Source organism: Anas acuta, chromosome 7 (assembly GCF_963932015.1).
Source record: "Anas acuta chromosome 7, bAnaAcu1.1, whole genome shotgun sequence".
Taxonomy (NCBI): domain Eukaryota; kingdom Metazoa; phylum Chordata; class Aves; order Anseriformes; family Anatidae; genus Anas; species Anas acuta.
The window spans coordinates 7,204,343-7,231,175 of record NC_088985.1 but is presented as its reverse complement, the minus strand read 5'-3'; the positions used below and the strand labels follow the sequence as shown (position 1 = coordinate 7,231,175).

The following is a 26,833-nucleotide window of genomic DNA, read 5'->3' as shown; positions in this document are numbered from 1 at the left end:
ATCCACATTTAAAGTAGCATTTGTAGAAGTAATTCATACAGTTCTACCGAACAGATTTCCAATGAAAAAAATTTGGTCTAATATACAAAATAATCCTATTTGTCATTTCAAAATTTAGTTTTGCCTTATTTAGAGAGCGCTAGATGGAAACAATTAAAAACATAATGTTAAGTCATTCAGAACTAACAAATCATTAGTTCTAACACTCAACTAATATCACAAACATCATGCAGCAGCACTGTTAGAGGTTCTCCCTTCTGTACAGGGACATAGTTCAACTGATTTTTATCATCTAGACTATATCCAAGTGGTATTTTCATAGCACCTAGTTTCTTTGTTACGGCATTACTACAGTAAAAAATAGCACTTACCACTAACTCAGTGAAAAAACTGTTTAGGTATTTTTCATGTGTAAGATACCGAAAGATTTTAATAGAAGTCTCACACAGCACAACTGGAAAATTTTCCAGAAAACACTGCTGTTCATCACAACGTGATGAACAAATGAAAATAATTACCACCAGTTTATTTCCAAAAGTGAAACCATATCCCCTGAAATATCTTTGCACATACATTTCAACCAGGCCAAACGAGCAATGGGCTATTATAATACTAGCATAGCCCAGGAGAGGAGCATGATCCCAAATCCCACTAGGATGATGTGTTTTGGCACCCTAGACCCAACCACCTCTGGAGCCTCCTGCATGGTAAGGACGTGCAGCAGCCGGGTGCTACACAAGGGTGGCACGCAGAGTGCCCTGTGTTTCAAAGGAAACCAGCTGCTACAGCCAGGATTGCATTCAATGTCTGGGTAGACAGCAAAACTGACCCCCAGGTAGCCTCGGGGCACTCCTCAAGGTACAGTGGGGACAGATCAGCCATGTTCCTTCTTACACAATTCAACCAAATGTCAAAAGTCTGCTACAGATGTCAAATATGCACCTACAGAAATTAAGTTTACACACTAGATCCCATGGGGATACGCCTAGTTCCGATACTCAGAAAACCCGAAATTATTGTATAGAATATTCCCCAGATTTTCAATGCATTGCTGAAGTAAACGTTTGAAATAACTAACAGCTGCTTGTAGCATATCTGATGGATATGCTCATTTAAATTCTTCTGTCTAAAAATAGGAGATGAAGTAATTCATCCATAAGTGCTCTATATCCCATTAACTCAGGTAACCATAGATACCAGCAAAAAAAATTAAATCAAATAGATTAACATTTGACAGGTAAGAACTTCAAGCATACCATACACACAAGTTTATTTAATGATGTTTGCTGCAGGTTTTATTCCACAACTATGTTATTATTCAAAGGAGATAAATCCTCATGCAACAATCTACACCTGATGCTTGAATATTTAAAGAGTGATACAAGATGCCATTACAGTAATGGGCTGATGAATTGGGTGAATTACACCATGAGCCCAGTTTCACTTAAAAAAATAAAAAAGTGACTTAAAGTACCATGTTATAAAACTGCCCAACCTTCCACAGTCTTATAGACAATTGAAGCAAGTCTGCTAACCAGCTGAGCTCTCTTGCTCTTGTAAAGACCAGAACAACCAGCTGATTGCAGTGGGAAAACTGAGTTGAATCTTGAACTCAAATGACTCCTTCGGGGAGGTTGAGGCTAGTTTTACGTTCTATAGGTTTGGTTTTTTTTTGAAAGTGGGGAAAATTATTATTATTATTATTATTTTTAAGCATAATGTAAATAATAAGCCTTCGTCTATACCTTTCCCCTGCAAATTAAAAAATTCTTTGCCTGACAACACTTCACTGGAAAGCTCATCGGTTAAGCAAAGTTAAACCAAAACAAAAAAAAAAGAAGCTTTTTATTGCTAGGTGTAGCCATTTCCTGCTAAGCCAATCCTGAAACACTGATGAGCAGAGTTTATAAAGATCCCTACAAGACATCAAAACAAATTAGAGTTCTTGAGAAAAATACTGAATAGTCTAAAATCCAGTTCTTTGCATCTGCTCTAAGGTTAAACAAACCAAAATGCATATAGCACATTTCTTCTAAGGATTTTAATACCAAAAAACAAATCAAGAAATAAAAACACAACATTAGAAATAAAAAATAATCTGTTCATGTGTTGGTTTCTGCTGTAATGTTAACTTTAAAATCGTGGTTTTCAAAAATAATAATACATAAGACCAAATCTACCAGATTAGCTTTATTCCTTCCTTTCATCTTCATTGTTTTCTGAACTTGTATTACCATAACACCCCACAGTACTTACCATCCAGTGGAAATGTGGATAAGTATAAAATGGAAGAGCTGTATTATGATATATTGCTATAGCATTTTACCTATTGTCAGTGCAATGCAGCAGCCAAATACCAGGGTGAGGAGACATCATTATACGACCAGCCAGCACTCCATGGAGCACCAGGGAGCCATAAAGCATAGTTTCCTAACCACTTAATTTGAGCATGTGTGTTACAAGGTCCACTGTGTGGTATCTGGGTATTGTATCTGCTTCCCCTGCCACATGCAGTCATTTTCAAGCAATTGCAGAACTAAACTGAGTAATACAACACCACATATTTGGGGGCATTTAACTAATCCGTGCTATATTTTCACATGTACAAAGGCTTGTCTAAGTCAGACAGTGGGACAGCAACATTACTACACACAACACTGATAGTTTCAGGGATGCTCTTACTGTACCAGTGCTGGAATTGCCTGACATTCATAGTAAATATTGTCCTGGCTCCCTAAATGCTCACATTGTTAAGAACATGTATCAATACCCTTCTGTTCCAGTCCCATGGTGTGCTACTTGGTTTCTTAAAAACACTGCACGGTCCCCTTGAAGTGATACTGCTACTGCCATCACTACATTTTCCAACGAATTTCTCTACCTGACCTGACCCAGAACAGATGCTCCAACAAGAGCTGTCATTTGCGGGAAGTCTGCAGAAGCATCAGGGTGATTTTCTCCTTTCACTCCTACTACAGTGTTTAGCGATGTATCTGTGAAGCCTGAGCCAAAGGCTGAAAACATTTGTTCCTCACCCTGCTCACCTCAACAGCTAGTACAAGCATGGAGATAGCTCTAGGCCTGCTGCACTGCACGGGACCAGATCAAAGAGGGCACTTGCAAAACATGCTAGGGAAGAAGTGATGGGCCTGCGTTAATTTGAAATGATCTCCTAGAATTCCTGAAGCTTCCACACCCATGTCACAAAAGAGTTTTATAATATATGAAGGAGCCCCAACAGCTTACTGAGCAATAAATGTGAACTGTTGGTACATACACCTATTTGCTAAACTATCACGCATAGGCAAAGCCTTTATTATTCATTTAAAACTAAAGAAAGCTACCAAATTTTAGGAACTGGACCATAAGGAACATTTCTTGTTCAGCTTGGATTCCAGCAAATTTTCTTTGCTACAGAAAATACCATTTCTCTTTTCCTACTTAGTTGTGCAATATAATACGTTATAATTACATTTGGCTGGAACAATAATAGTAACACTTGCATAATAGGAACTGCAGAACCATTCTTGCTCAACAGCGGTAGCAGTGAAGTCATCTGAAGTTGAAGTAATGACTTTGGTGGTCTTAATGGCTTCTTCAAGTCTCGATTCAAAGGGATGGGAAATAATGTTATCAGTGTGAATATTTTCCAGATAGTTTCTCATAAATCCAGATGACTTCATTGCTTTTCAAAAAGTATCTTGCAATTACATGTAAAGGACCAGCTTCACATTACAAATGACAGTACCTCGTATGCAAATAGAAGACATTTAGTTAGGACATCTAGAGTTGATTTTCAATCTCAACTTTGGTTTTGAAATTGCTGTTTCAATAACAACATGTAGCAGACAAGCCCATATGATTAGCTTGTGCTCATTTAATCTGTAAGACAGTTTCATAATAAAAGAATCAAAAATTTACAGCCATTACATTATTTTCAAGAGAAACTGTTTTAAGTACTGAAGTATCCAAATGTATTAAATTGCATTTTTTTTTCTGGCTTTAATATCAATAAGGATTCATAGTCTCCTTCTCCAGCAGCCTGCAATTTTTTTCAAAATGGTAAGATACATGATTTATGTACCTCATACATGTTAGCTGTAAGGATATTCTGCCAACATACAAACAGTCTCCCAGCAAAAGCTTATTAAGCTGGATTTTAGATTCTAACTGTATTGGTAACTCAGAGGAGTAAAACGCCTTAGGAGAATATGGTTCGTTTAAAAGGAAAAGCAAAACAAGGATATAGACCAAGGCAGCAAACCCTATGGAAAGATTAGAGATATCCTGACAGATAGTTTTAAAAAATATTCCTGTTACATTTTAAACTATGGATTTAGTCACTCCGTATTTTACTAAAATTTACCATTTCCTATCTATTTTCTAGCTGTTCACAATAACAGTTAGGAAATAGATAGAGTTATAACAAAGTTTGACTAGCATAATTAAAAGTGACTGAAGAAGTATGCAACTGAAACTGCTCGAATATGTACCGTGGTGTAAACATTTTTTTAAACAAACTGGAAGAGAAAGATGGCTTTGTTAAAATATAAGGCACTAGCAGAAAGGTGTTTTTAATTAAGGAATCGATTTAAAACACAGCACATTAAGAAATCCTAACAAAAGCAGTTCATATTGTTATCCCTAGTTTAAATGTTTGGTATAGAGAGAGAGATTTTACTCTACGTGAGAATGCAATCACAGCTTCCAGGAACTTTAAAGCCACCAAGAGCTGATATTACTGTTGTAAGAAGCAGTTCTTTGTTACTTTATGTCCCTACACATTGCCAATCCTGCCCCAGCTCCTTCCTCGTACAAATGCTTGTGTGGTCATGTAGAGATCAGGATAAAAGAATGCATTAAAGAGAACCATGGTTGAAGCCAACCCTGCCCCCCCAGCTGAGCTAATTTTAACCCACATCAGTTCCCTACTCCAATTCATCAGTCAGCTGCCCGACTGCCTGCCCAGCATACAGCAGCACAGCAGCCAGAACAAGACTGGGAAGGCGGAGAGTTTCTTTCAGAGTTACCATTGGCATCAAGTGGTCACACAAGTACAACACCAGAATCCAGATCAACCCATGCCTAACACAGTTCCCAAATGTTTCTGTCTACTTATGCAAGATGAATCCAGCTAAGCCAATTGCAATTAACGTTAAATTCTTCTGTCATCCTTATGTGATACTAACTCTTGATGTCTGCACCAAAAACAGTTTTTGAAAGCATCTGTTCACTCTAATGCTCTCCATCCTAAAAGGCCCTTCCAGTATCATTCCTAAATTGAATATGTAAATAGTTATTTAAAATTAAATACTTAACATTTTTAGCCAAATAGAAACATTTTAAGTTTTAAATCCAGAGTTTGCCTATCAGGGTACAAAACCCCGTAATAATGCTGTAAAGAATGTCCAAAGTTTTTGTGCTCTGTACAAAAACAGTATTAAGAAAAGCAGCTTATTTTAAAGCACAAAAATATTTTGAACAATTTTCCAGTTCTCCCTCTAATTAAGACCGTGGCCAAATAACACAAAACAACAAAAAAGCTATTGTTAAAATTCCACCTTGCTGAGGACAAAAGCCTCCCAGAACATTGCTAAGTGACTGCAGACAATGGAACAGTCATATAACAAGTTATCACTTTTCCTAAAGAAAAAACATCCTCCTTTTCACCTTTATGTTCAATAGCTTAGTGCAATAGAAGGAACTTATATCCACAGCTGAGACATTTAATGCCCTTGCAAGAAAACCTCAGCAACTGCAAATTTCACTGAAGCATATCCCATTGACATCCTACCTATAAAGCTTTCTGCATACCAGCAGCTTAGAGCCAACATGACTGTAGGTGTATGTCTTAAACAAGAAACAACCTCTTCCAAAATAATAATTATAAAAAAAACACAGGCAAACAAACAAACAAAAAAGACCCATATACAATAATTTTTACCTTGTTGATGGAAACTGTCAATGCTGGCTCCAGTTTAGCCTCAATTTCTTCTGGTGAGTAATAACAAAAGAGCTTTCCACCTCTCAGTACGCAGTACAGCCTCCTCCAGCTAGTTAAACTTCCTATCATTTGCTGAAGAGAAGAAGCAGAGAATTGCCAGCCATAAACTACAAATTAAGAGCATAGTATGAGGTACACACAGATTAGCCTGTGTGATCAAAAATACTTCTCTACACTGAATTAATTATTTCTCAAAAACAAAGGCCTTCTGTTGCGGAACACTTCGGAATCACCACTTTTTTGAAATGCTAGCAATAGCTTAAATGTCTTTTGGTATTTTACAGTTTTCCCAGATTTACTGTCTTATGACACCCACAGTACAGAATCTACTGGTTCAGACTGAAGCCTAGAATTGGTGTCTACAGTAAGAAAAAGATCACCTTTATTAGCTACATTATTAAACAACAGAAGAAATAAAAAAAGTATTTCACTTTGGAAGTATGCAGTATATTCAAAGATATTTGTCTAGGATCTCCACACTCAAATGATTTTTTGAACAGCTTTCATAGATGCATTATAGTTTCATGACCAGGTTAGACCACATAATTTAGTACTCCTGACACATGAACCAGCCCCTCCGCTTATCACCATCTTGTTTGCCTAGTTGTGCAACGAACAGGAACAGAGAAGTTAGCAGAGTTCACATTAATCATTTTTGGAGGGATGAGTTTAAATATTGTTCCCCAGTTGGATTCACCATTCTAGCACGAGAGGTACGTACAAGGGTGGGAGCAACGGGACTGTTAGGACTGCTGCTGTCAAGCACCATCCTAAAGGCATTCTGAAACAACTGTACTTGATCTGTATTTAATAGCCTAGTTTTATTGATAAGCATATGAAGTAAATGTTTATTTCTTGACTATTAGCCACTGTTTGTAAACAATGAACAAAAAGATGCTGTTTATAAACAGTGACTGTCAGGTATAATCCCCTCCCTTGCTAGAGGCAGGACAGGTAGAAAAATAAGCTACTCAAGAAACCACTCCAGGAAAAAACAAATGTTTTAACAGCGGAGTGTAAGTGACAGCTATTAATAGAAGAGGATATAAACACAAGCAAGATCTTATTACCTGCTGATTCAGAAATCCTGCCATCATGTCCCTAGTCATACAGGAAGGCTGAACAACTAAACGGCAGCACATGTTTCCGTACAGGGGGAGCCAAAAAGAAGATTCCTCTGGGAGAAAAGACCAGACCAAAAAAAAAAAAAAACAACCAACCAAACAACAAAGCACAAACACACACACACACAAACAGTTCTGAATATTTCCCATAAAAATATAGTTTAACTTTTTACTTTCATTTTTACATAAATAAGCACTTTACATTCAAATAGACTTCATCCCTTAATATTAGAATGACTGATCTTTAGTTATTTTATTCTTTTTAAATCATCAGAAGTTCTAAAAGAATTTCAAGTAAAAATGGAGATAATGTTCTGCAGGAACATGTTATTGTTACAAAAGAAATCTAGCTCTAAATCTAATTTCACAGCTAGAAATACTTTGAAACAAAAAGCACACTGGCCACCTGATCCAAGTAGGATCCCTGAGCCCACCCCAACTGGGGCACAGCTTTTTATGTAAGCACTTTGCTCCAGATTGTTTATTAGGATTTGAATTTGTATCTACTTCTGTCTTCTGCACTAGAAAAGTATTCAGGATTCCAAGGAATTACCAATAAATTGCAGCCTCTCTCCTCACTCAGCTCTGCTATGCCAAAGGCATTCTCTTCTGTAATTAGAAGCAGGTAAAGCAACGTTCCATTGACATGACTCTGTCTTTAGTCATGTTTTAGAAATGCTTGTAATGAACCAAAACACCCAGATATGTCATTTCTCACCAGAACAAGTTATGGAAATTAATGATAGAAAAATAAATTTGAAGAAGAAAAAGTAGAAAAGAGTAATAAAGAAATGCTTACAAATTAATATCACAGATATGTAGAATTTTTCATCTAAACCTTCAAGAAACAAATGTCCCATAAATCTTCAAATCTGTACTTACTCAGAATGAATGAGGTGTAAAGAATTAAATTCTCTTTCAGATCAAATCTACCCATGTAAAAGATGAAGTTCCCAGAAGTGACAGTCAGCTACAAAGGCCCATGTCTTAGTTTAACAATTAGAGGGTGGATTACAGAAAGGACTATACTTTAAGAAAATAACGGATGAAGTATGAAAAACTATGCTACAAATGAAGGTGATATTTTAAGTAGCAAGAGTACAATCACAGTACCTAAGTTAGCATCTTGCTTGATTGCTGTCACCAGCAATTTGTACTGTCCCAGAAGTGAAAGACAGCAACCAAGGCAATTTGCAAGCACACGTGCTTATGTCCTGTGCTAAATCTAGGCCTCAAACAGCCTAGCTCATCTGAAGCTTATTTTATTAAAAAAAAAAAAAAAAATCATTCTGATGAGGAAAAAGATGTTCTTCACTCTGATACCCTTTCCTAGTTGTGAGAAAGGGGGAAATAATTTGTATATGGCTACAGCTCACATAAGATCCAGATGCAAATGACAGAAGAAACTCCCAAATGAATTAAATTTTCATCTGGACTTGAAATTTTATCAACTTATAGTTTATTCAGCTGTGTATAGATGCCTGTTTTAGAACAGTTAAATATTTTATTTAAAGTTGTTTTATATTAAATATCAAGAAAAATAGTCTCTTTAAACTCTTTAGTATACAAAATAGAGAAATGCAGAATGTTTCTGTTTTCTTTTATTTCTTTAAATTGGTACCATATGTACTTACCATTTCCTGTAATGGTAAGGTTATGGGTCCTGAAACCATCCTCAGCACTCTCCAGCCCCAAAGTGGTAAACGCTAGCAAGTTGTACTTTGCTCCACTGTATGTGAAAGAAAAGGCACAATTAAGTCATTTCTGCTTTGCATGGCTCAGGCAGAAATTAAAGGGAGCCTAGAGGTACCCAAGAACACGTCTGATTACAGGAGCATGCTGAGATGCAAGGCAGCACCTGCTAGTGACCACAGGTTGCCATCCCCAAGCCTCTTCCCACAGAACTCCCACATCTCCAGTTTTCCTTGTAAATGAGAACTGTCCCACAGTCTGGTCAGCTGATTCCTGTATCCTTATCTCTGACCTTGCCTCCACCCCATTGTGGTGCTCTACCCTTTTCCCCTTCTGGAGCGGGGAGTGAGAGAGCAGTTGTGTTGGAGCTCAGCTTCCCACCTGAGCAAAACCTATGTGGTAGCCCGTTCCCTCCCACCCCATGACTTCCATCCAGGCCAACGCCACGAGGCCTCATCAGCTTAGTCCCCTCAGCAATTCCCATGCCCACCTCCCTCGGACCCACCACCCGGGAGGAGACAGCTCATGTAGCCACTGCCTCTGAGGTGGCTCAGTTGTACTGCACCAGTCGCTGCCAAACCCAGGCACAAGGGCTGTGCTTTCCATGCCTCCTGCACCTTGAGAATGCTAAAAGCATCTCTCTTCTCTAGTCAGACACCAAACAACTTTTAATAGGTTTGCAGAATTTATTCCTAGGCCTAAACCAAGCAGGTTTGGTAATAGGTTCAAAAATTAGTATAGCCGATGAAACAACTGATGACTAGCTTTTTTAAAAAAATGGTTTAAAAATTAAGAAGTTTTATACTGTTTTTCCATGTTACTCTGCTCTTTCACTTTGTGTAGATTAAGTATAAACAACTTTTATAAAGCATATACAGACACACACACTCAAAAGTATCCAATAATTTGAATCTTTGCATGCAGAAAAAAAAAAAATCTGTGTAGAAATCCTACAGCCAGTTTTGTAGCATGAAGGACTCTTTCACATATTGTGCTTACAGGTTTCAGAATGCTGTATCTTTGTTTTAGATTTTGCCGGGGGGGGGGGAGGGGGGGGAAGAGGGGGGATTTAGAAAAAAAAAAAATCACATTTGCAATTCAGTACAGTATGTGGAATGCAGTTCTTGGAATAAAACAGTATAAATTTGGTACATGTTTAACCTTTTTCCCCAAATACTCTTCAGACAGAGTAACAGATTTACAGTCTAGCAATGCAGTAAGAATTCCACCTGGCTAATAGCAGTTTAAACAAAGTTCACAAGAAAACAAACCACTTAGAATCACTAACTACTCCCCCTAACACAATCTAGCATTAAATCCCTAAAATATCTTCTGTATAGCATAAGATAGCTTAGAGCAAGAGGTGAGAACAGAGTACTGATCTGATATCACTAAAAAAATATATATGTGTTTTCCAAATGTTATCTTTCCTAATAGCAGAGTGAGCACATACTGTTTTAAAATCTTTGGCTCTGCAGAGGAACAAGGCAGATCCCTACCTAGCCCTAACCCAGTGAAAGAAGAGGCAAAAATATTAAGACCATTAGCCGGGAGGTCTGTTACACATCTAATTCAAGGAAATAAATAGAAAGTTAAATATGTTTTAGCATTCTGTGCTAAGAACCACTGCTATGAAACATTTCAAGAAACATCTGAATAAAAACTCATCAGCATTTGAATATATTCCTTCCTAGACTGCTCCCTAACAAAAGATTCTCCACTTTTTATGTTTTGCCAACCAGTTTAGCTCTACACTACCAGTCTACTTAAGCAGTACAAAACAGTTCAGTTTCCTCTAACAGATAAAACTTCTGTGCTGATTTTAGTTATTTTTTCTAAAGCATGACTAATTACTACAACAACCTTGCCAAAAAAAATCAGCTACTTCACTTTTAAAATATGCTTCACAGTAACATTTTCTTTCTAAAACATAACAGTCATTCCTTTCAGCCAACTTCAATATAATTTATAAGTTTTATCTGCAACTGTTTTTCAAATTTAACAGGCTAATCAGGATTATTAAGTGTGTTTTGCCTATACTTTTCACAGAAGTAGCTAACTGCCTTAAATGGCAGCTTCTTTGTACAGCAAAGAACAATCTGCCTGCTGCAGCTCATACAGTACTTCGCATATCTGTAATATTTTTCCATTTAATAACTTTGCAAAAAAAATATCCCCAGCCTGCCTATGGCAAAGGCTCGTTGTTAAACCTGTTTACTGATCAAGATGCAGAGGCACTGACGTTGCTAAGCAGACATTGGCACAAGGTATATCTATATCACCCTATTATCAATGCATATTAATTAATACAGCTCAGATTCCAGAACCTGTTCCAGAATATTAATCTTACTGTTAAAAATCCCAGTCTTATTTTACTCATCCAGATATACAGAGTGGAAAATTTGCAAGTCAAAAAAAATGCTTAAGATGTTCACCTTCCAATCACATCTTAAATAATAAAAGGTGAGAGTAAATATAATCTTCAGGTCATAAAAAGCACCCAAATATAAAAATGTTGCAATTAGATCAGACTATGTTCTTCCAGCAAAATATCAACTTTAATTTTCCAACTCAAAGATAGGACACTGAAGCCATGCCTCCAGCCCAAAGGAAGGCAATACGTAATTGGGCAGTAGCAACAAGCCCATGTGGAGGCCAGTTCTGCAAGCGAATAAATTTGTGCTGCAAGGAGTCTCCCTGATGACTTCGTCCAAGCACAACCACTAGAATTCAGTAGTAGAGCTGCACTAAGCATTTTTCTTCTAAAACAAGTGTAAATAATAATAATAAAAAATAACAGAAAAATGAAGCAGGCAAAACCACATAAAAATGAGAAGATAGATGATTAAAAACAGAGAGGATAATAATATAAGTGATACTAACAAGATGAAGCAACCATTCCAAGCATTTTGTCACCAAGCTTTTTCAAGTAACAAGTCCAACAGTCTTCTCACTAAACAGGGAGCCTTCTAAGCCAAGCAGTTTGACACAGAGGGATCACAGAGTTTCTGGAAAAGGGACCACCTCATCCCACACGTGCTCTGAGAAGAAAAGACCCATACAAATGGAATCTACAGAGAAACAGTGCTCTTAAAATACAGATATTTCCCTTTTTTGTTGTTGTGCTTTAATATCACCTGCTGGACCAGTAAAATTCTCTGGGAACACTTGAAAGATGCAATCTTTCATACTCTTTAAGTGCTACATACCAAGGCTTTAAAAATAAAAATCCCAAGAGAAGGCTATCAAAAAAATTGACAACTTATTTTCTGCATTTAAACTTTGCTTTCTGAGAATCTTTTTTAATCAGTGGCAAAGCCATTATTAAACACATCATTACTCATTCAATTCTGTTAAGAAATAACAGTCACTGTAAGATGATGATTTACAGTAGAAAAATCAAACTTAAAGATGGAGGAAAGCAAAATATAATAAATTACATTTGAGAAACCCAAAGCAAAACCCAAGGGAGGAGACAGCTGTTTAGACTGTCTACTGATGCTTCTTCCTCAACAGACAGATGATCTATAGTCAAGAGAGTATGGCCAGCAAATAAGCTTGTGGTTATATCTGAAGCAAACTGTATCTAACATCATCACCCAGCTGGAGCCTGTGGAAAGCACATCCACCTAAGATGACGCACATTGTCATTAGGCAGAACACACTGGAAAGTTAGTGATAAAATTTGCTTTGCTCTATGGCTAAGATCTCTTGGATGCGTATTTTTCAATGAAACACTAACTTCAGTACACAGAAATATCAGTTGGACAAAGACTATGCTTTAATGTTTCCTTTTATAATCCAGGCAAACAGATATATAAAGCAAGACTAAGACTTTGCTCAACACCTGGTAAGAATTAGACATTGACTCCCTACTGTTCAGCCACCAGAGTGGAAGAAAAAAAGGCAATACCTTGTAAAAATTACCTTCTTAAAAATTAAAAACTAATAATAAAAACACAGTATTAGCTGTATTTACAATTTAGGTACTTGGCCTGCTTAAACCACAATGAAATTAAAGTAGCCTGGAAATACTAGTAGGCAGGTAACTTCATTAAAAATGCATGGAAGACTTGAGATTTTTTTTTAAAGGAAACATAGGTGAATTACTGGGAAAACCACACATTTTTGTGAACATGAGAAACCAGTAAGTGTTCTTAAAATGTTCCATGCTAAAGACAATTAGAGACATTTCTGTTAGGCAGCTAGCAACTGTAAAAAACCCTAGCCAGTCCACAGTTTCACTGAAAAGCCAGTAAGTGGAAAGGCCCCATGTGCTCAGGCACAGCAAACAGCTCTGCCACCTTCGTTAGGGGAAAGTGTGCAAGAAAGGTTCCTCCTGACTACACACCACGCTCTGACATTTCACAGAACCTGTAACTTTTAGACATGTCTACCATTCTGTAAAGAATGAGCAAAATTGCCTAGGTGCAAGAATGATATGCGGGGAGGAGTAAAGGGGAAAGGGCAGGAATACAATGGGTATATTGTATATATCAATACCCAGAGTACTGATATATACATATCAATACACAGAGGGACACAGGCAGTCCGATCACACAATTTTCATTTCTTCCAGAGATCAAAATATTACAAAGTTTGCAAATAATAGTGGATTTACCAGGTGTACATAATAAAGATGAAGTCTACTTGCATGGTTAAAGATCAGAACCAGGCCCCGAGGCTGAGCTGCATTGTTGGAATTCACACCTACTTTCTCATTTCCTATTTAACTTTTTTCCACCTGGTTAAGTACAGAAATAATCACTTTCTTGGCAATTTTACAAATATTGACAATATATTTAGCCCATTTCTATTTTAAAAATATGATAAAAATCAGAATATCCATATGTAGGTCTTACTGTATGACTGGGTCAGTGAGCAAAAGGGACTCAGTGGTGTCTTCTTCCAGGGCAGCTTTGAGTTTCTTCCCCGTAGCTTTGTTGAGGGATGTTTTAAGCTTCTTTGCTAGTTTCTTAGGAGTGTTTGTCCCATATAAAGACTCCTCAGTACAGCAGCTATACACTTCAACCTTCACCTGGAAATCTGGTCCTGCTTCATCACTGAAGGGGGTGAGGAGAAAGTTTCAGAGTATTTGTTAATTAGCTTAGTATCACACAGCCAAGGAATGCTGCTGCTACGATATATACATTAAATAACATATATTGCTAATCAAGGGAAGGATTTATATCAGATTCAGACAAAGATATTCATTACAATATAATTCAAGACTAGAGTACACATCGGTAACTTCGTGCTGAAGTCATGAGATGGATGTTTTAATTAAACCATAAACAATTGCAAACAGGAAATTCAATGTTTAGGTTAAAAACTGGAATAAAAACACAAAAATCATGTTATGGAAATACACAGGCAAGACACGCAAACACACTTCAATCTGCCCTCTACTGTTATGCAAAAATCACGTGGCTGAAAACTTTTCGTGCCTCTGATCCCAAATCAGATTGAACTGTTTTAGCGACATCATAGTTGCACCCTTGCCCCTTCACAGGATTTTTGTTTTTATTTTCAATAATATCTCACTCACAACCAACGCATTTGTCATTCATAGCATCAATTACCTGCTGCTGCGATCTGCCCACACCCTGTTGTCTGTTTTCAATTCTACTATTTCCCATATTCTCAAGCTTAATCAAACCAGAAGCCTAACCTCATCTTTCAGGTACAAATCATTCATTACATATACATAAGGAAATTATCCTAAAGGCTTTTGTAAGTTTTCCTTTATCTCGGGGCATACAAGGGAAGTTTGAATGACTTTTCCCACTGTATTTCACAGAAAATCATAGCAGTCATTTCTCCAAGAACAGTTGTATCTTTCAAAAATTAAATTTTTATCTTTGCCCCTACTTTTAACTTGAACAAGTATTAAAGAGCAAGTCTGATTTATGGATATGGGCTCTCTCAACTACTCAGTTTTCAAGATCTTGATTTAAAGTTTTCAGTAGTTCTAGATTTCCAGTCAGTCTCTCTCAGGAGACTGAATCTAAATTGCTAATATAAAAAATAAAGCAGCACACAAGAAAAAATAGAAAAAGAGAAATAGTTAAGCGTCTCTCAAGACTCTTTAAAATGTATAAAGTAACATAAAAGTAAATAAGAACACCTTTCTATTCCTTTCCAGGTTACCTTTAAAGATAAGTGAGTAATTTCCTGTCTAGTATTCTTCCACTATGAGGGCTGTAGATGTAACACATGCTCAAATAGGTATAACAGAACATGAGGTGTGGGAAGTAACATCCGATTTAAGAGAACCGTGACTTGGGGGAACATCAAAAGAGACCATAGCCTGCTGCACAGAATACCTAAAACACTAAGTGCAACATTCATGCCTACGGAAGTGTATTTTTATAGTGCTTTCCGTTTTTCATGTTGATATGATTTTGTCCATGAGCTACAAGTTTGTTTTATCTTTAAATAAAATGCGTCAGCATAGAGAAAAAGAAAAAGAAAAAGAAAAAGAAAAAGAAAAAGAAAAAGAAAAAGAAACACAGACACAGTTCAAGTGGTATATCTACAACCAGGATCACTCTCTACATAAAAAAAATCCTTCCGGAGGTGGGGATCCACCACCCAATGAAATTCACAGAAACTCTACTGATTCCTTTGCTCACAGGAAAACTTAATGGACCTCAGCTAACCATATTCAGTCATATCCACTTTCAAAAGTAAACAGGGTTATTTGTATTTTATTCAACACAGATAAATTATACTCACAATATGGTTACATTCTCAAAACAGATATCTGTTATTGCTTTATCCACAATAGCCACCTCTGTATCAAAAACCTCAGCTCCCATTCGGAACAAACAAAACACTGCATAGCGCTGTGATCCTGTGAAGAGTCAAATAAATGTTTTATTACACCTATAACACATCACAATACTAAATGCTTCCAGTAAACAACAAAGAAGAAATGGCAATTTGAACATCTAAGAAATTGCCCTCAAATTATTCCCACCCTAAGTTTTATATCATAGGATTTTATGATAATTGAGCTTTCAAAGCTACTGTATAGGTACAACATTCACATACCTACCTCTGCTCAACTTTTTTTTGTCTGATATCTAGTGGCAGTTTATGCTAATAATATCAGAAATGTTAGTAGAAATTCCATTTTGTTTAATAAAATTCTTTTAAGAAAAAAGAAAGTTGTTACAGAGTCAGCATCATTTTATGAACGTACTATAAAGGATTAGACTATTTTGCCGTGCTTAGCCCCTCTGACCCTATTGAAAACCAAACTGAAATCAATGCCACATGACAGCTGGAATGGATTTGGGGTTAATCTCCATGACACAGCAAAATGCATGTACTTGAAGACTATCAGTAACCCACTCAAAACTAACAGACAACTTTCATTTACATTTCTCACTGGAAACAACCAGCCAATATACCCTTTCAAGTACAGACAATGCATGGAACAATATGTTTAATTGGGAGTTTATTAGCTGTCCAGTTAATAACATCACTATGCTTTGATTCTTCTGGAAAGTCTCATCTGTAGGACTTTTTAAAAAACTAGAGTTTAAATATACAGAACCATAGGACTTTGAACTACCTCAGCTTGCTACAATCAACAACTTCAAGTGAAGAGCTACTATTCAACAAGCAGAGTAAAATATGGACCTACTGAAAGATCAAAAAAACAGTGCTGAGATCCGTACGGACTTCCCCATGCAGTTTTAAGCAATTACTTATGCCTGTAAATTTATCATAGAAGTTCATTATATCTTACATACTTTCTTTATTGCTGAAGTGATCAGAATCTTTCCACATTAATGGTATTCGGATATCTAAAGAGAGGAAAAAGACAGGGAAATTAAGGTCTAGGCAATACTGCAAAACTGTGTTCAAAAAACAAAAAGTTTATTTTTTCTTTTCCTAGTGTTATGGAGGTAAAAGGACCTTTTACCCAATGAACAGTAGAACTATTTCAGTTTTATTATCAACATCAAAAAAAAATAGTTCAATCTGAAGTGACATTTTCTTTCATAAATCATGCTAGCATAAAGACTATTCTAAATCTAATTTGAAAGTACCCCAAATAAAATATTAGAGTTGCTGAGTAACATAGTTTTGAGAGGTATTTTAGTCCATTATTATGCAAAGATGTAAACAAACTCTGCTTGACTGGTGCTGGAAAACACTCCTCCAACTGCAAGAGGAAAAACATCCAGTTTTAATGGAAAAATCAGGATACTGATATTGCAAGCATTTAAGTCTTGTTTTGCTAACCACAGAGAAAATACCACTTCTAATCACATACCCAGTTAGAATTGTCTTAGTTGGCATAAAAAGACTACAGAAACTTTTTTTTTTTAATAGAAAATATCCTTCTATACCAGGACTGCAGCAGAGAGGCAATTACAGAAACATTATTTTAAATCATGCCTGTCATTTTAATATTAAGAAAGTATCTTCTTCGACAAGCTTTATAGTTTACGTACCCAAACCAGTACAGCACTGAGTTATATTTTTCTCTAGTTTTGAGGGCACAAGTTTATATCCAAAGTTTCTTACTCATCCCTTCTTACAACCTAAATGCAGTGGGGGCTCAACTAATCCAAAATTGGTTTCTTAAGTACAACATGATGATGTAAAAGTATATGCAATATATTAAGCGACACAGGATGGCAGCAGTGAACAGCAATACCTCAGCTGTCTTTTGATAAAAATCTTCAATATTGTTATGCAGGAGCAATGCTGACTCCACTGTTCATATGAGGATAATGGAAAAATCCACATACAGTATGCTAGGATGCCAAACAGTAACGGTATTTTTCCAACGGATTACTTGTCATGTATTCCCACAGGGAATTACACACTCAACTTTGTGAGGAATGTTTTAACAATTCCAATTCGTGTCCATAAATTCGTGTCCATAAAGAACAATTCTGTTTGAATCCTGTCTGCCTCTGGGCCCTGCACTGGCAGTTTAATTCTTGAACCACAGATGCAGTGTGTCCCAGTCTCCCCCTCATTCCAGTCAATTTATCAAGTCTTCAGAAAACACTCCTTAAATTTATGAACCTGTTTGCTTTTGTTATTCCTGACTTCTAGTTCTAACAGTTACAGGTTTTTTTCTGTCTTCTTCGAGATTGATTTAACACTGCTATAGATGTTATGTAGATGACTGTAAATAGCTGGGAAAGAATGTTTTAATTGTTCGTGAGTCGTCAACCTGTTTGGGAGTTTCAGAACAACTGATAACAACTAGTGACTGTTATGGGATACTATGAGGATCCTTGGTATCTGGCCAGGGGGGCCAAGAGATTAAGAGGAAGAAAAAAGAAGCTGAAGGACGGTTGGGAGACAAGACCTGTGGAGAGTGTACAGAGAGTGTTCCATAAACTTGGAATAGTGCCGAGTGAGTACAAAGGGTGAGAGGAAGACTACGAGCCTTCAGCATGAAAGACCCCTAGAGACCCCCAGAGGAGACTGATGCGCATGCTCCAGTAGGAGGAACTGGACCCCGGAAGCTAATTATAATAATCTATTTTTTTTAGAAGTAGTAATGAATATGTATTAGTCTAGGTGCATAAAAATCAGCTGCTTGATGTAACTGGTGTGTGTCCTGGTAGAGCGGAGACTCCCGGTGCACCCAGCGCTGTTTGCTTACCTCTATTCCTTTATATTCTTCTAATAAATCCTATTTTTTTATTTAATCCTAATTTGAATCCTGAGCCATTTATAACAACTTCTTGTTGATTTAAGTGAAGCTACATAAACATAGTCACTGTTTCAGAAGTTAAATTAAAGGAAAAATATTAATTTAAGCTAATTTTGGTTACGTTACTATGGAACATCTCATTAAAGATGACATTTCCATTTTGGAACTTGCTAAGTCATCTAATTTTAAAAGTGTTCATGAAATCTAATGAACTTTCCCAGTGAACTATCAGTATACAGCTTTAGACCACCACAACTTCCTAAAAACCAAAGCATCACCCTTTTCTGAAACTGCCTTTCATTTCTAAAGATGTATTTGCATAGTAAGCATTTTTAAAAGCCTTTAATTATTTTTAGAGTAAGGAAACAGATAAAAATAGGTTCCTTAATACAGTTGCAGAAGTCTCTCTTAAACTCTACATATACATATAAATATTTATTTCTGTTAGAGACAAAGCACGGAACACTTCTTCCCTAAAAAGCAAAGGTCCTAAATTTGTATAAATATGTGAAAATAAATAAATACAATAAAAGCCTTTTAGCATCTTTATCCATAGCATGGCTTGAATGACAATTTTAATGCGTTTGATATTTCTTGTTAACAATTACAGTAATTGATTAAACATTGGTTTTGTGTGTCACTTTCAATAGTACACTAGCTGAAAAATTTACACCTTAATCAGACAATCATCAGGATATAGATTGTCAATTGCATGAACAAGTTTAACGTGTTACTTGAAAATCAGTTTTCAACTCACCCGTGGATTGAAAAAGCTGCCATTCATCAAAAACAAAGATCTATTTTCACACATCTTAATTTCAGTTACAATTAGCTGTAAATCCATGTGGATTCAGATTTGATACATTCAAGCACTACAGTTTATCAGGTTTTACGCTAATGATTCCTTCTGACATTTATTAGAACTTCATAGAATAACTTTAAATTATGATTATGCTTTTTGATCAACATTTAATGTGTTGTCTTTTGACAAAATAATTAATTGGTAAGACACAAACTACATAATTTACACCGATGTGGGGAATAAAAGGACTATGAAAATTTATGTGTTAAGGAATGCACTCCCCACTCAGTTTCTGACATGCAGTTGCTTTCCATGGGAGTGCATTCCTCAGTACTCTTAAAAAGCTGTTCCTGAACTTTCAGTGTTGGCCACATGATCACACTTCTTTTTTTTTTTTTTAAATTACTTAAGCTTCTGATGCATACTAATCACGTTACACTAATATATTTATAAGTAGATGGATTAGTTTCCCCTAAAAAATCCATTCTGTATCCTCAATTCTTAAATTACATGCCCTTTCATATTACATGGTTTACCATTGACTCCTCATCTCCAGCCTTTCCCAGCCAATTCAGTCTTCATATCTCCTGATTCCTGCTGCTGGTATTCACAACTGCATTTTCAGCAAGGCAGGTGCGTGCATATGCATATGCCTTCCAAACATGCAGAGAAACTCCAGCTGCAAATCCACTGAGGGTCAGCATACAAGAAAGAAGAAATGTAGCATGCTCAATTTTCTACATAAGGAACGGGAAAGACAGAATGATGTATAACGGGACATCACAGATGTGAACATACTGCAGCTGTGGATGCAGACAGGGCCTGATCTGGCATGCTAAATGGGCACAGTATGATGGGTCACAGGATGATGCAAGGATGAACTAGGGGGGCATGTGTCAACATCATGCCAGGATTCCCAATCAGGAATCTCACAGAGAGGCTCCTGCCCTCATTAAGCATACATAATTACTTCCCATGTAACAGTTCTCTGCTTCTCAGACACACACAGTGGAAAATAAGGAGTTAACAGATGATCTCTAGAAGGCATAAATCTCTAAGCAGAGGCCAGTTAGGCTTTCCTGCTGTAAGTGGGACCTGGCCAGGCTCCCTGACATCTGAAGAGGCATGGCAGCATCCCAGCATGCACAGGCTTGAGTTCAGAATGAAGTGGTTGATACCTCTTCTCCACAATCTACGCCACATCTCTGAGGATCATAACCTCCAGTTTGAGAACTATTTTATTAGTAACACAACAAAATCATTAAAACATTGCACATAAGTGGTAATATTTCACCCTCGTATCCTCTTGTCCCATCAAAACTAGCTTAGTATTTCATATCCTACACAACTTTTTTTTTTTTTAAAACTAAAAAACCCTTCTGCAATTCTGATGTTCTGAAGATAACAGAAGTATATATGATCTTTACAGCAGATAACTCCATAAACCCAATGACAGGTACAACCATAGCACAGACAGGCAAACAGATGCGTTCATCCAACTACCATTAGGAGGAAAGACAGATATACATTCTGCAAACAGCTGTGCTGGCAGAAAACATTACTGTACCATGTGATCACCACTCTTCTTCCACTAGAAGTTGCCTTTCTTAGAGATATGTCAAAATATGCAGAACGAACTTAAACAGTTTAAGTAGTGAGCCCTTCTACAGTATTTTTTCAATGCAGCAGCTCAGGGAGCACAAACAGATCTGTTAGAAAAGCTAGCAGAGCAGCCATAATAAGCAACTACAGGCATGCTGAACATAGCATAGATAAAGTGATAAATTCATAGCGATGAAATTTGAAACCAGGCAAGGAAACTGTTTATCAGCCTACTGGAAATCACTAGTAAATATACTTGTTGGTAATTTGCATTGAAGCCATACCACTATACCTTTGCTCTAGTAGTTACCTGCACTAGCTAAAGAACATTTATATTTGCATACTAGTTACAATTGTGCCTGCAGTTTGTTAGATCATATCAAAAGCTTGTTGGAGGGGTGGGAGAGGTAGGAGGAAGAGGATGTTTTCAGCACATTCAGCGCATATACACTTACTTAGTTTTGAAAGGTATTCAGTGTTTATCACTAAACAGAAAAAAAGCATTTCCTGCTGTGAAAGTCCCTGAAAGGAAAACGTAAATGCTTGGTGGGATCTTTAAAACCAAATGTATGACTTAAAAGCACAAATCACCTTAAAGCACAAGAGGATTTACACCCCTGAACCACAAAAGCACTTCAAAAATATCATCTTGTTTGTATAATTTTGTATTACAAGTTACTGCCCCACCAATTGGCTGCTACAGTTAAGTTGACAACCCAGCCACTTACCTGATATAGCAACTTTTGCTCTGCATGCTACCCGGTCTTTTGTACCAGTGCCTGACAACCTGCCAAAAAGAAGGAAAAAAAATGAGGTCTCAGATCCGCACATTTACGTTTCTGTAACTCAACCCTATAAGCATTTAAAAAACATAGGGGATCCATATTATAGCTCATTTCAAAGGCTTTTCTTTAAAGTCAAATGCAGTCTCTCTGCTTTAAGATACGAGTCATTAGATTCTTGAGGATAATATGGAAGGAAGGTACACCATCAATTTTCTTAATTCCCTAGAAGATCTTATTCCAAAGCTTATTTAACCTGATTATTAGAAGAAAAGTAGATTCATCTTTCCTGTCTTGCTCCAAGAGAATCAAATACATTATCAACTTTACTCCTTCTGTACACATGAATGAACAACTTAATTTATCGATTCTATTGTTGGTTACTCATCCTCTATTAACAGAGCCCAATTACAATAAAGTGTTTTGTTAATATTGTGAAGCAGACAGTTTGCTAAGTAGCTAGAGTGTAAACCTCAAGATGAACCTTAAACTGCATCAAAACAATCTATAGAAAATAATTTTTGTTACTAACTATATCTGCCACTGCTCCCGACACCTAACTAAATAGGGTAAAATTAAACTTTCTAATCACTACCAATATCTTCCTTGGACAGTTGGATTATCTTCAGAACTCACAGACTGCAGACACACGTAACGAAAAATAAGAATAAACTTCATTTGAAAACCCAAGTCACTTCTAGAATTTATTCTCAGCCATCATCATCTTATCTGAATTAAGCTTTAACAAAATTTCACTATCCACCATATACCAAAAAAGAACTGTAAACACACTATTAACAATCAAAGGTAAGATCTAAATGGTAGATAAATTACCCTAGGGCATGAATCTCTTTTCAAATGACCTTTGTGACAATTCAAAGGACCCCTTCAGACAGAACTTTAAGCTGAGGCCAGTCAAATGAACAACACAACTGATCATGACTTTAGGAAAACAATGCAGCTGTTCAGATACATCTCCAAATATCTCTGCCCTGTTCTTGACATGTGCCATCACCATCCTGTGGTCACTGGCACCAAGGACCAAAAGTTGTGTGTGTATTTGATATTATTCCATTATTAAAAAAATATAAAAGATGAATCACTATAAGGATCATCACTTCATAGGAAAAAAGCAATGCAACTGCAGTAACTACACAATACCACAAGTTAGAAGTGCTAGTTTTCAAAAAGCATCTTTCACAATAACTGTTGATGTAGTCAGAAAATACAGTTCTCTCCTTCAATAAATTTCTTCTGTTAAACTACGTTTCTGAAAGCAAACAATAGCAGGATTATTCCTACAAATACAATTCACTGGAGCTAAGCACATATACTTCAGGAATTTCTATGCTTAATTGCAATATAGTATTTCATTAAAGTAATAACATCTCTGCACCACAATTCTTAACATTGCATCAAAATCTATTCCATTAGGCAAAAAATAAAGTTATTAAAATAAATCATGTATATGTTAGCTCATTTAAGAAATATAACGTAAAAACATTATTAAACTGCCTTTTCCTCATATTGATGAAGTCGTACTCTATCACTTTGATGTAGTTAACAAAGTGACCAGCAGAGGGTACCAATTAACCATGATGATTCCATCATTAAAGAGACCTTATCAACAGTAGAAAGACAGAAGTAGAAATGCATGTATTTTGACTTGGACTATTTTGTTTTGTTTCCTCAGGCTAGGTTAGACACTTTTTTTTGTCTGCTAAAGGTAATCAAGAAAATGTCTATTCACTCTGTTTAACATCAATGATAAAATCTATCCAAAAAAAGATGATCTGCATTTACTTTTCTAAAATAAAAAGGATGATATTGAACTGATTTATAAAGTAATGATTTAAAGCAACTGTAAAGAATGTATGCACAGGGGAAGACAGAAAGAAGGGTTTAAATCCAGTTTCCTATACAGGCTACCTACCAATGCACACACACAAAAGGCCGTTTCATAATGCTCCATGCGCATTAGAGCTTTTACTCACCATCCCTCAGTTCCGCATGAGACTGGCTCTCCAGGCTGCTTCTGTAGCTCTGCCCGGTATGCAAGTATACGAGCATTGCAAACCATCAAGTTTTTAACCGCTTGCAAAAGTTGGTCTTTCTGCGTGCTCACTGCAAGTAATTTACAGATGCCTTCTCGCATGCGGATTTCAAAGTTAATCTTCTCTTGGATGTCATATTCCTGGATGCGCAAAAAAAAAAACCACCAACAAAACAAAACAAACAACAAAAGAATAAATAAAAATCCAACTGACATTACTCTGAATTTTAAGGAGCTCTATTTATTATACTGTTGGGATAGAAAGCCCTAGGCTTAATTATATGCAGCCATTAAAATTGTTACTAAACGTAAAATGATTACTCTCTCTTCAGACACAGACAAGCATACTGTCAAACAAAGGAGGTTAACAGATTTGTTATGCATATTATGCATGCAAATTCCAAACCAGGTGCTAAAAGTAACTCACCATAGCATCCGTCTGAAATTTACTAAAAATGCATGTGCCTCAATGTGTCATTCACAGGATAATAGAATATGGTCCTCTCATACGGTTGGTGTGAGTCCTAACTGAACAAAGCTTATAAAGTAATACCCCACTTTTTACAGCGTTCCCTAGTTAAATAATCTCTAATCTCAGGACAACATCTGAAATACTTTAAATCTGAAATTTAATCTTCTTATGTCTTTGGCTGTCTTAAAAAGGGTTGAAAATCATAATTTTTCATTTCTGGCTGACATACAATTCAGGTAATACCTAGAAGCGAAACAAGGAGGATATCTCAATACCTGATTACTTCAGGCCATGAACCAGAAGTCAGATAGCTGTGGTAACTTCAACATTACAGAAGAACCATGCCTTGCCTCATTGCACAGTCACGCAACCAATGATTTTTTCATTCCAAAGTATGAAATAACACAAACTTGCCTGTCAGTCACTAGAACTCTGCATCAGGGTTTTTCTGAAGGACATATGTTTTTAGTATATTGTAAAACCTTATGGAAAATCAATTTTTTCCTATTTATTCTCAGAGAAATTGGATATTTCTAGATTGCATTATTCCTCACTTGCCATTTCAAACAGGTCTATCCACACTGAGCCAGAAGATAATATAGGTGAAGGATCACAGGCTGTTCGCTGTCTCCCAAAGGTGTGCTAGATGCCACAGATGACCGTGATAACCATTTCCTCATTATGTGTCCATCCCTGACCAACCCCAATATTTCTTACACGTACAAACCAGGACACTATCACTACATCACTCGGTTGCATTGCGAACACATTGCAATTCAGTGCTTAGCCTTTTTCAACACTGAGGAAGAGTTCCCAAGCAACCACTGGAATTATAAGCACTGTCGGTTTTCATTTGTATAGCACATCTGAAGTCAAAACAAGCGCTCTGTGGATGGATCTATAAGCAATTGCCTGAAACCAGTAAAATAAACTGAATTTGCAAGTTCAGTATTTCAGCTGGTAGAAAAGTACTGGCAACTCCTTTGAGCCTTAGAACAGGGTAGAAATAGAAGGGAACTAATTTTTCCACAATTCAAGTACCAGAAAGGACCAGAGCCCATAAATGGGGAAAGGCAGACGTTTTTCTTCTTGCCTGTGGACTCGCTCTGTCTGTAGCTGCCTTTGACACAAGAAAGTGACCCTTTACAGCAGTCACAAGAGGCAGGTAGCAATTCACTGCACAGCCACCAACCATTCCCTCCTATCTTTGCAGGAGTGGGTTTTATTGTTTTTGAAGGCCTGATGCCATCAGCTAAAGATATTTAATGCTTCAGCTGCTTCTCCATCTGCTCAGAGCATTTCTCCTTCCAAACCACCCCCACTTGCTACCCCTAAAGAAAAAGCAGCTCTGGTCTGTAAGCCACATTCAGCACAGCGCAGCTCAGGCTGTAATGCTCTGCACTTCCAGCTACCTCAGAACCCTTTTGCAGGTTAAGGCTCTTGCTTTATTTCCCAGCTCCTCTGTTACAGATAGCATCTCATTCTTGCCAAAAATAGGGCCCAGTGCCATGCAGATGCTTCTTCTGCCCCACATCAAAAGCCAGAAAGTCACTAAGCCCACATCCACAAACACAGTTTCCCATTTTCCTCAGGCAACATATGAAGTGTTTGTTTTTGTTTTTCCCCTGAGATGATAAAGATCCCAGACTTGTGTGACCAGGCAAAGCAGGACAAACCTAAGTTCTACTGAATTTGTCAGTGTTTAACACCATTAAATCACACAGTGAGAACACAACAACGACTAGTCACCACTATAAAGGAGGATGTCACAGAAGACTAGAGGACTCGCCAAAGTGAAGAGCTCTCCAGCTCAGGCCCAAGAGAAATGCTTGGGACATGCTTGGGATGGATGCCCTCTGGCACCAGCGGGCTGTTTGGTGGCAAACGCCTCCCAGAGCTAACACTGCAGGGTTTGGCTGGGAGCCCCACTGGCATTCCCCACAGCCGACACACGGACCCAGCACAGCACCGACAAACCGCTCCTTTTCCCCTCTGGGATTTGCTTCCCCAGGTTCCAAGCACAGGCAGCACAGGACACAGCCAACACCTCTGCCTCCCCTGCACCTGCATCCACCCTTCCTCTCAGCTCCCACCCCGGAACGATACACAAACAGCTTTCGCTGGTCTTCTTTCATCCCGAGTCAAACTTTACACAACTCAGAGAAGCCAAGCAAGGCCCACAACTGCCCCTAAGAAATAATCACACCTCCTTCAAGCCTGCGCTAACACATCAGCTGTTACAAAGCCAAAACTCATCTCAGCAGAGCGAAGTCGCGCTTGTCCCTGACACCTCCCAGGGACGCTCCCGCACTGACGCGGCTCGGAGCGCGGCCCCGCAGCAGGAGCTGCCCGAGGAGCAGCCTCCGCCTTCCCCAGGGCACGGGCTGCGCCCTCCGGATGCCAACCGGGCCCCGATCCGGTCCCTGTCCCCTGCCCCCCGCCCGCCCCGCTCCTCACCGCCCCGTGCCGCTGCCGCCTCATGGTGCCCGGCGGCGCCGCCGTTCAAATCTCCCGCCCCCCGCAACGGCCGCTGCCGGCCGCGTCATGGCGGCCCCGCCCCTCGGCGCCTCAGTGAGGCGGCGGGCACCGCTCGAAGGCTCCTGCCTGC

General features: G+C 37.7%; 1 protein-coding gene across 1 annotated transcript in view; it reads right to left on the bottom strand.

Annotated features, from left to right (window-relative positions):
• Positions 1–26,833, bottom strand: part of RTKN2 (rhotekin 2) — a 36,547-nt gene extending 9,714 nt beyond the window's left edge. Inside the window, exons 1-9 of the mRNA XM_068689127.1 lie at positions 26,683–26,833; positions 23,695–23,894; positions 21,647–21,705; positions 16,584–16,637; positions 15,559–15,676; positions 13,683–13,883; positions 8,763–8,857; positions 7,075–7,181; positions 5,945–6,076 (exon numbers count right to left, since the gene is read on the bottom strand). Of these exons, the coding sequence (XP_068545228.1) occupies positions 5,945–6,076; positions 7,075–7,181; positions 8,763–8,857; positions 13,683–13,883; positions 15,559–15,676; positions 16,584–16,637; positions 21,647–21,705; positions 23,695–23,894; positions 26,683–26,706 (990 nt within the window). The 5' untranslated portion in view covers positions 26,707–26,833. The remainder of the gene's footprint in view (positions 1–5,944; positions 6,077–7,074; positions 7,182–8,762; positions 8,858–13,682; positions 13,884–15,558; positions 15,677–16,583; positions 16,638–21,646; positions 21,706–23,694; positions 23,895–26,682) is intronic.